This window comes from Diplotaxodon limnothrissa, linkage group LG14, assembly GCF_057381915.1.
Source record: "Diplotaxodon limnothrissa isolate DT_005_m linkage group LG14, D_limnothrissa_male_GT1.1, whole genome shotgun sequence".
Taxonomy (NCBI): Eukaryota; Metazoa; Chordata; class Actinopteri; order Cichliformes; family Cichlidae; genus Diplotaxodon; species Diplotaxodon limnothrissa.
Genome location: NC_140609.1, coordinates 1,572,062 through 1,582,727, shown reverse-complemented (window position 1 = coordinate 1,582,727; position 10,666 = coordinate 1,572,062). Strand labels below are relative to the sequence as shown.

Genomic DNA, 10,666 nt, shown 5'->3' with positions numbered 1-10,666 from the left:
CACCCTGACTGGTCTGCAGCAACCAAACTCTTTGAGCTACAGCACTACTGTCCTTATGCTTTCCCCTGCTTCTAATATCTACTGTGAGGACACCGTGCTCACTCGCTCCCTAACACATCCCACCCACTACAAGGCGCCACGATCAAGAGATAATCAGTGCTCCTCACTTCGCCTGTGAACATTTAAAATGCCTCACCAGTGAATACAGTCACACGTGCAGCGCAGCTGGAGAACATGATGTGTTTTAATAACAGTCCACAGGTTTGTTGCACTGAAAGAAACTCGGCCACAGTTTCATTTTCAGCAAGTTTATTTTTTTCTTTTTTGAAACAGCTCACAATGTTTTCAAAACATTTGACTTTCCTCGCAATCTCCAACACGAGCAAGCAAGACATTAACATCTTCCAACATGGTCAAAGTCGTCGCCGAATGACATTTGGAAGCAAACTATTTCACGAGAGTCCACTTTAAAAGAAGTGAGAAGCAATCGGGCACATAACAACCAATAAGAAGACTGTACATGAGTGAAACCGGACTAAAACACTAAGAGGCCGTCTCGCGGCGCAAAGGAGCAGTGATCTGACAAAATTAACCAAATGCCCTAACAGTGAATTACTCCTCAGCCTTGCATGCGGGTCAAGTGTGCGTGCGTGCGTGCGTGTGACTGTATGCATACGTGTGCACTTGTGTTCCACTGTACAAACAGTAAATTGGGGCGATCGTGGCTCAAGAGTTGGGAGTTCGTCTTGTAATTGGAAGGTTGCCGGTTCGAGCCCCGGCTTGGACAGACTCGGTCGTTGTGTCCTTGGGCAAGACACTTCACCCGTTGCCTACTGGTGGTGGTCAGAGGGCCCAGTGGCGCCAGTGTCCGGCAGCCTCGCCTCTGTCAGTGCGCCCCAGGGTGGCTGTGGCTACAATGTAGCTGCCATCACCAGTGTGTGAATGTGTGTGTGACTGGTTGTGTAAAGCGCTTTGGGGTCCTTAGGGACTAGTAAAGCGCTATACAAATACAGGCCATTTACCATTTACCATAAATTACATAGAAACCTAACGTGTTCTAATAAGGCATTATGTGGCAAAACAGAGAAACCAGAGAACACCGAGTCCACAGAGCAAAAAACAGCATCGATGCCAGAAAATCTGTCGTTAAGGCCAAGAAACGGAACAAAGTGCCTCATGAACAGGACGCAGAGCTGCGTGAAATCAAGCTCGAGTCTTGAGGAAAAATGTCAGCACAGACACCGTTTGATGATCCGAGCCAGGGACGAGATGACGAAAGGAAACATCGGTTTGTCGCTCTGGGTCAGTGAATGGGAAGGTTTCAGAACAGCTGCAGTTTGCATGCAGAGACATAAAGGCTGTTTCCCACTGCAGGGGGGCGAAGAGCAGCGTGTGTGCACTGACTTCACAGGTGGGGACAGTAGCATAACGAGCTGGGACCATACATAATACATTCATGAAGACGTCTTTACGAACAAAATGAGTGAGGTCAACAAAAAAAAGAACACCATCGGCTCCACGGCAACACGCCGACGTCTGCTAACCGACTGCGGCACAGTCAGGCGAGGAGGGCGGGAGCACAATATTTAACGCATCCATATATACTTTCTGCCCCTGATGCAACGCCAGGCTGTCGGACGTGAAGCTCTGCAAACTTTCCCTGAATGGACTGTTTTATTTTCTCATGATAAAATCCACTATGACTGTGTGGGACCACCCACAGGGACACAGTTCTCTCTAAAAAGATGCCAAATGAACAATAAAACGACGAGATACAAAGTGAGCCCGACTCTCACTCACAGCAGTCTGTGCCCACGGCCGGCCCAGTACCTCTCCGGACTTTTCTGTAGGTATTCAGCAGACGGACGGCGCTGCCTCAGCCACGGCCGCGGTGATGGGCTGGTGTCTGCTCCGACACAGTTCCCTGAGAACCCCAAACACGCTTCCTTGAGCACTACAGCTATGGCAAAATGCTGCGGACAATAAATCGCGGTCCTGAACAACACAAACGAAACACAAAAGAACTCAATTTTACCAAACGACGTGGTGCAGCATCACAAGAAGAGGACATTTTAAAAGCCGATATTTACAAATTCATTCAGGTGATCTCGGCGATGCTAGCAGGATGGGAGGGTGTCAAAGCCAGGAATCGTCCAATCGCGTGCCGCCTCTACTGACATAACACGGTGCTGCTGGTGGAAAAGAAGAGTGTACCTACGTGATGCCACCAGTCACCTGTGTGCGTCCCGATCCGTCAACAGGACAAACAGGAACCACGATCCACAGTTAGCTCCTCTCACAGGGCACCAGCGTCACATCTACCGCCACAGGACAAACTGTACTCTTACCAAAATATGTTTAAACATTGTGTATACAGCGTAAGTCTATATGTTTGTGTGTTTAAATGTGTGTTTTTTGCATTCTATATTCCAGCCTCGGGATGCTTATTTTGGCTTTAAGCAATGGACGCCTCCTATGGACGGCGAGTTTGCGACAGGGTCACGCTTTCCCTGACGAGCTCCACAAACTCAAATCCTTCACAGTTTGCTCCAGCGTCCACCTTTTCCTCCCGCTCCTTTTTTGACCCCCGTATATATTTTTAACATTATAAAAAATAAGTTATTGCGCATCCAAAAAAAGTGCAATGTACATTTGAAAAATATTTCTCTCTCTTTACACATTTCCATTTTTTCTTGACGTTTTTCTGCTAATTGGGGTGGATTCCTACAGATGACTTTGGGGTGGTGGCGAGCTTCCGCCCGGTGGCTCTGCGCTCCATCGTGCCGCACTGCTGACGGAGAGCGAAGGGGACTAAAGGGTTGAAGGAGAGGAAAGAAGGGAACAGAGAGAAATGGGCGACGGGGACGCCACGCTATGCGATAACCATGGGAACGTCGTCTGAGAAGCCGCTGATCATGGGAGCATCTTCGTCGTCATCACCTGTTAACAAAGGGAAAATGCGTGTTTAGAAAGCTTCGTGGCTTCGTGGCTGTTGGAATCAATTTGTTCAAACGTCAACACGCCAGAGAGAAGTGGACCCGACTGCACGCTAGTACAGCAGCCATACGGCGATGCGCCCTGCTTTATTGGCTGTTTCACTTTAGAAGAAGTTCAGTATGGTGAACATCTGCAAGCAGCCAATGAGAAACTCACGTACTGAGGTAAGAATTCAAGTCAGAATTATGGTCATTTTTCACATTGGGCCACGTTTTTATTGCAGTCAGAGCAGGAAGCTAGGTCCAGCTTAGCAGCGTGTGAGCTAGCTATACCAGCTTCATAGGGTGGGGCAGGCTGACTCTTCTATTGCAACCATGCTGAACTGCTAGGGTCAAAGGTCATGCCAAACTGAACAGAAAGGTGAAACTTCGTGGCAGGTGATTAAAAACATGTATCCCTCCGCCAACCTAAAATGTAAACGACCTTTATAAAAAACCTCGTTTTCCAATTCGTGTCTCGTTTCTCGAATCGATAAGAAATAATTACCCAGTTCATCCCCGGAGGAGAAGATGGCCGAGCCGAGCCGAGAGTTGTAGTGGGAGTTGGCAAAGGCGGTAAAATTGTTCTGCAGCCGCCGGTGTCGGAGGTAGAGAACCACCAATCCGCCGCAAACAGCCAGCAGCAGCAGGAAGAGGACGGGAACCACCACGGCCGCTGTGTCGCCTGAGTGGGCCTCGCTGCGGGATGCATCGCTGGTCCCTGTGCAGGAGGGGAAAAAGCATTTACAGAAAAGAAATGAAGTGTTTGTAATCCCTGGAATACTGTTAGGTTTCTCTGGGCTGCATGAAGGCGCTGCTAACAGCCCAGGATTTAGGAGCCGTTATGCTCCTAAATGGCTCCTAATCAAACAACTTAAACTCACATTTGTGGATAATTTTAATTCATTTGAACCTTTTTTTGTAGTGATTTTTATTAAAAACAATGACAGCATCAAACTGAATTTAATGCTAAAAAGCGGGTGAGTGCCTCAAGCAGCTCGAGACTGTCAGATTCAGGGTTTCTTTTGATTCATTCTTTAATGACGCTACACGTGGAAAAGATGTGAATGGCAACAACACAGCTTTAATGTTCATCAGGTGAGTGTGGGCGGTACCTATGAGCTGGTTATAGAGCAGCACTGCAGGCTCCCCGCACAGCTGCCCGTTGAGCAGGCAGCGAGCCTGGACAGAGAACGTGTAGTTGTGTCCCACCAGCAGGCTGCTGATCCTGAAGAAGGTGTCTGTGGTGTTTCCCAGGGACGACGTCTTGTTGGTCACGCTGTCAAACACACGCACTTCGTACCCCTGTGAACAGCGCCCCCAGCAGGCAGAGGAGCACCACAGCAGCAGAAGAGCAGAGCATAAATCAACACTTGGAAAAGCTCATTCTGCTGTAAGAACAGTGGCACCTCTCACATTATTATCACTCACAGTCACTGACATTTGGTTTCAAAAGCAGTGGTTAGCTGTAGGTATCTCACCCTGCTCTCATTGAAGCCCTTCTCTCGGACAGCCAGGCTCTTCCAGAAGAGATATATGTGATCCTTCTCCGTCAAAAATTTCAGGGCTTCAGGCGCCGCAAGAGGAACTACGAGCACAGGAAACGCAGAGTTTATGAAAAGTAAGCACAGGGGAGTAGAATCTGCTCTGCACGAAGCGACATAAGACATCATATTTAGGGATGCGTGCAATCAGTCAGCCAGATGATTAAATGAGTTCATCTAGTTGGTAAAAGAATATTTAGATTTGAAACATGCACAACGCCGGCTGCTGCAGCTCTCTGTGTGTGACGGGAGAAAAAGAACAGACACTGTGTCAAAGTGATCACAGTACTGAGATTACTGTGATCACTACTCCTTATTTAAAAAACAACAGCAACAAGCTATCAGTCAAATTCAGCTATAAATGTGTTTAATGTAGAGTTCTTTCTTTATTGCTAATGTTTTTATTTTTAATGAAACTAAACGTATTCAAAAGGAACAATTAGACATCTATTTACAGTTGAATCACATCTGCATTACTATTTCAGGCCAGTCAACGTGTTTCTGTCTGATTTCAAACAGGCCTTTGAACAGTCAGTGTTAACTAGAGCTGATATGCACCTCTGTAACAGTAACAGTTTCCATCCAAACAGAAGCTTTGGTCATTTACAAATCACAGGCTAAAAACATCAGTGAGGTTACAGTTTGTAAGTGTGTGTTTCTGGTTTGTTTGTGATGTACTCCATTTATACTCCACGATGCTCACATGGCTGTTGGCAGTCACAGCTCAGTCACACTAGAGCAAGAATATGAGGACAACCTCCTTGGATTAGGACAAGTTGGCGGTTGATCAGTGACTGAAGAGTTTGTGAGTTTTGAAGTCACACAGTTATACCTGTGCTGAGGGTGAAGCTGGCCTCCTTGCTCATGTTTCGCAGGCGCACAGAGATGCTGTATCGCCCTCCAGGCTCCAGGCCTTTCAGCACGTATTCCACTGTGTTGTTCTGGGTGGTCAGCTTGTAGTCCCGCTCCACCTTACGAATCACATCCCGCATGTGTATTGCATATGTCTAAAGAAACAAGACGGGAATCCAAGATCAGGTGGATGTTAAAAGCTGTGACGTATCAGGTAATAATATATTTGCGAGGTCATTCTTTTTTATCGGCTGAGTTACAGGATTGTGTTTCATACACGTTTGAACACAGCTGGAGCATCTGCTACAGCACTAACTCACTGCCGTGTTAAGTGTTGTTCAGGATACGTGAATGGTCACCATCGACATCTTACACTGTTATCTCTGCTCAAGTATGAGTATTATTAGAATGACAACATGGATGAGACAAAGGAACAAATACTGCCATAAACATGTTCTGTAGCTAATTTACAGCTAGCTAGCAGCACTCCAAAAAGTTGATTCTGTTCACCTGGACGAAGCGTTTAGTGGGACAAACGTTTCGTCACTCATCCAAGTGACTTCTTCAGACTCAGCTGACCGCAGGTTTCCTCAATCTTATTCAATTCAATTCACTTTTATTTATATAGCGCCAAATCACAACAAAAGTCGCCTCAAGGCGCTTCGTACATACAGAGAAAAACCCAACAATCACATGACCCCCTATGAGCAGCACTTTGGCGACAGTGGGAAGGAAAAACTCCTTTTTAACAGGAAGAAACCTCCAGCAGAACCAGGCTCAGGGAGGGGCGGGGCCATCTGCTGTGATTGGTTGGGGTGAGAGAAGGAAGACAGGATAAAGACATGCTGTGGAAGAGAGACAGTCTCAGCTGACTGCAGGTTTCAATCTTATAAACAGGACATTTGCATAATGACTGAAACCAGCCCACTGAAGGAACAATGGGCTGGGAGGTCAGTTCCTTAATCTTAATTATGCAAATTCTCATGACCATTGATCAACAACCACTGACCAAAACCCACTGATCAAAGTCAGCTGAGACTGAAGAAGTCACCTGGATGAGTGATGAAACGTTTCTCCCACAAAACGCTACGTCCAGATGAACAGAATCAACTTTTGGAGATTTACTGTCCTGGATGATTGAGCATGCATCAAGACCTAGCTAGCAGCAGTTTACTGTAATTGTAGAAACAAAGGCCAGTTATAGCTAATATTATACATTCATATGTTGTAGTATTGTCTTAAATCAGTACAGTTTGACATGAAAAATAAGTCCATGTCATGAACCAAGTAATTTGGCAGCTAATGTGGTCTGTCTCCTAAGCTAGCCGCTCAGGATTTTCCTAGCAATACAGCTAGCTAGCTGTAGCTTAGCTTCACTGGCTCTGCTTATGTTCTAACATCAGCTGATTAAGTAATTTTTAAAAAGAGCAGATATGACACCAGATCAACCTTGGATGATCGTATGAATTAGCTGGCTTTACTCACCCAGGACAACTTTTGCTACAATACGTTAGCAGGCATAATCACTAAAACCTATATGGACTGAGTGCCCTACTGATTTCAGGGTCCCTCACTGACACTGAATCTGACCAATGTGCTTCACAGAAACGTCCCCCACATGCTGAGACAGGACAAAAAGCCAGCTGTGGTCACACTGTTTGGTTAAAATAACAATCCTTCCAGAGCCGCGCTGTAAAATACATGTTAATACAAGGAAAACGCTACCTACTATCTCTTCAACTGTAAATATGAACAAGTTAAAAGGTGTGAAATGAGTCCTTTATATTCCCCATGTTCTGATCGTTTGACATCATCACAATAAGAGACAGGAGTGTACCAAAGGTTTGCTCGGGCTGTCATAGGGGGGCTGCCACTTGAGCGTAGCCTGAGTTTTGTCGACTCGCACACGGTGGAGGTTCCTGGGCGGCAGCTTTTCATTGGGAATCATTTTCACCACAGCGTAGTCGGAGGGAGGACCCAGGAAGGGAGCAACAACCCGCACCTGAACAGAGAACACACAGATCATGGCTAGTGACCGAGTCATGTTACCCATACACAATATGGCCAAAAGAGACACAGCCAGTTGTGAATGCTGGAGTGCTCTGTAAAATGTAAATAAAAGCAGAATGTGGCGGTCTGCAAATCGCTTAATCCCATTTTTCTTCATATTAGAAGACATCAAGAAAATATCAAATGTTTAAAGTGAGAAAATATGAATTCATTTTCAAAAAGCTGGGATGTGGCCCTGATGGATTCTTCTACCATGAAGCCATGCTGGTAAACGCCTTCCATGAAAAAGGCTTTGGGAGCAGATGTTACTCTAACACTTGTATACTTCTCTGACCCTCTCACCTGTGATGGTGACCTCTCACCACCATCATAGATGCAGTGCTGAATACGACGTGCAAGTATCTGGATGTGCAGTGTAAAAAGTTCATTTACAGAACGGTTCGAATAACAGAAATGACTAGTTTCAGCAAATACACGTGAATGAAACTGTGTAATAAATACGATCATTTTTAAAGTGTTTCATTCTGATTTTCAGTTTGGGTTTCTCCTCCTCTATGAATCAGCGCAGATGTCTCTCACTGTTTAAATTTTCAGGGACAACATAAATGAGCTTTAAGGGGAAGCAGGCCTTACGGGGTTGAAAGCTCGTTTCGGTGGAGGATAACCTGAGGGGCTGTACCAAGTCCCGGATCATTCTGCATTCAGGGTCGGTGACTCTGAATGTTCACGTCCATGCTTCGTAATAAGTCTAACGTGTGCTGGAACATATTCCCCTTCACACTGGGAACGGCAGCCTACGCTGCAGTCACTCAGCAGGCTGGCTCCGTGATTCTGGCGTGCCTGCTTTCAACCCTCGTTATTATTCCAGTTTAGTCTGAAAACTGTGTTTGCATTTTAATTTATTCTTCACTACTAAGCTTAGATCACCTGCTCGCGTCGCCACCGTCAAGCACAAACGTGACAGCACAGCTGTGGAGACGATCGCAGCTGCATTTGCACCTGCGCTCGTTAAACTTAACGCTGAATAATTTCCACTCCTGCGCTTTTTGTGTTTTCAGGTGGGAGATTTCGCCCTTCCCTTTACTCTCACATGTCACACTAACTAGTTCTTCTGGAAGTGATCTGGCTTCGTGCCACGAGCAAACTTTCTCAGAGCAACAGCACGGAGCGGTGCCGTGTTCAGAATAGAGATGGACCGATGTGATATTAAGTATCGGTATTGGGCCGATACTGACCTAAATTACTGGATCGAATATCGGAGAGAAATAAAAAAAATGTAATCGATCCATTAAATATCAAAAAAAGCACCTCACAAAACTTGCGGCATGGCGTAACTCTGCTCATAACGTTAGCACGTCGGAGCAGTGTGCGTCACGTGATAGAGAGGCTGTGGCGTACAAGACCTGTCGGCGGTCTGGTTGAGCATTTGTAGCCTCGCTACCAACCCGGCATTTCATCTCCGAGAAAGTTATCCCAGAGAGAAGAAAGCAAGTGTGTAAGTTCATCTCTGAATGTTTGTGAAGCATTCCAGCGTTAAGCTTAACAACCGATATATGGAGCGACTGCCTCTTCTTGCTGCTACTTCAATCATGAAACTGATCAATGATCAGCTGATCGTCTCTCTTGTTTGTTTTTGGCCCACTTTGCACCAGAAAGAGGAAACCAGCGGCTGAACAACAGCAGCACGTTTAACCTTGATCAGCTGTTGTTAGAATTTATTTAATATTACTTTCTACTCCAGGATCTTTTTCTACAGCTGACGGCTGTAACTGTGCAGGGGCGGATCTAGCAAAGTTTAGCCAGGGGGGCCGATAGGGCATGAACAGGGAAAAGGGGGCACAAAGACATACTTTTCTTTCTTATTCTCACTTAAAATGTCTAGCTTTTAATAATTATCTGAATCTTACACCCAAAGTTTTAATCTGATGTAAAAAGTATAGAAGTCCATTACTGTATATAGTAAGATAAGATAGAACTTTATTAATCCCCCGGGTGGGTTCCTCTGGGAAATTCGATTTCCAAAAAAGCACAGCACCGACAGAAGTTACAGAGTTATACACACACACATATATATAAATACAGAGACAATATAAATAAAATATACGAAGGGGATAAATAGAATAAATAGGAATAAAAATAAAAATACAAGTGAATTGCACATTTCAAGTATTGAGTCTATTGCACTGTTGACTATTTACAAAAGTATTGCACAAAAGGTATTGCACAGTGAGGTGAAGAGGCACTACAGCTTAGTTGTTCCCTCCTTTGTCCTCCTGTTTCCCCTCCCTCTCCCCTCCAGAGAGGAGTTAAACAGTCTGATGGCGTGTGGGACAAAGGAGTTTTTAAGTCTGTTAGTTCTTGTCTTTTAGTAACTGTTAAGTCTAATATACCCTAGTAATCGATTAAGCATCATGAGGTGGGGGGTGGCTCCCTATTTTTTTTTTGATGGGAGTTTTAGAGCCCTATTGATTAGGTTGCTTACTCTTTAAAATACCAGAATAGGGAGGATGGTGCAGGTTTAAGTTTATTAGATTGATCAGTTTTGCTGAGCTATGAAATATTTTGTTGTATTTTTTGCATACAGGTGTAACAGAATAGCTTTAGTGTTGTTGTTTATTTAAACTTGAGTATCAACTTATACAAAATGCAGCAAGATATTAAAAAACTGTTTTATTGATTAAAAAACACTATATCGGATTCATATCGGTATCGGCCGATATCCAAATTTATAATATCGGTATCGGACATAAAAAAGTGGTATCGTGCCATCTCTAGTTCAGAAACGGCAGGTACTCAAACACGTGAAACACACGTGTGAGATTCTGGAATGTTCCTTTAGAGAGGCGTGTTTAAGAACGGAGGAAAGACTCACCAGGAAGAGAAACTGCTCATCGCTGTCTACGGTCACTGTGAGGCCGACAGAGGGTGTGCGCACCTGACGAGGACTGAGGTAGAAGTCCAGGAAGGAGGTGGCATAAAACACACCGTACACCTGCGCGCACACAGACACACACAGACACACACAGTTTCAATGGTCAATACGTACGTTCAACAGAATGTGAAATAACAAATGTAGGAGGATCTGGTTGGATCTGAATGATGTCCTCAGGATCCTTTGTTCATTAATGTGGTTCCATGCACATGCAGCGTGTGTGCAGTAATGCATGAGTGCAGGTCACTGCCTGCCACACTCAGTCTCCTCATCGACTGTCACCATGACACACTACTACACACCATGGTATGTTTTTAACATATTTTTGAGCACCTATGATATAATATGATATA

The 10,666-nt window shown here is 45.0% G+C and overlaps 1 protein-coding gene across 2 annotated transcripts in view; it reads right to left on the bottom strand.

Moving 5' to 3' along the window:
• Nucleotides 1-310: 310 nt before the first annotated feature.
• sorl1 (sortilin-related receptor, L(DLR class) A repeats containing) overlaps nt 311-10,666 on the bottom strand; it is a 92,660-nt gene continuing 82,304 nt past the window's right edge. For both annotated transcript variants that reach the window (XM_085370282.1, XM_085370283.1), the window contains exons 42-48: nt 10,254-10,373; nt 7,209-7,373; nt 5,352-5,526; nt 4,457-4,563; nt 4,091-4,280; nt 3,484-3,696; nt 311-2,940 (exon numbers count right to left, since the gene is read on the bottom strand). In XM_085370282.1, the coding sequence (XP_085226408.1) occupies nt 2,873-2,940; nt 3,484-3,696; nt 4,091-4,280; nt 4,457-4,563; nt 5,352-5,526; nt 7,209-7,373; nt 10,254-10,373 (1,038 nt within the window). In that variant the 3' untranslated portion in view covers nt 311-2,872. The remainder of the gene's footprint in view (nt 2,941-3,483; nt 3,697-4,090; nt 4,281-4,456; nt 4,564-5,351; nt 5,527-7,208; nt 7,374-10,253; nt 10,374-10,666) is intronic.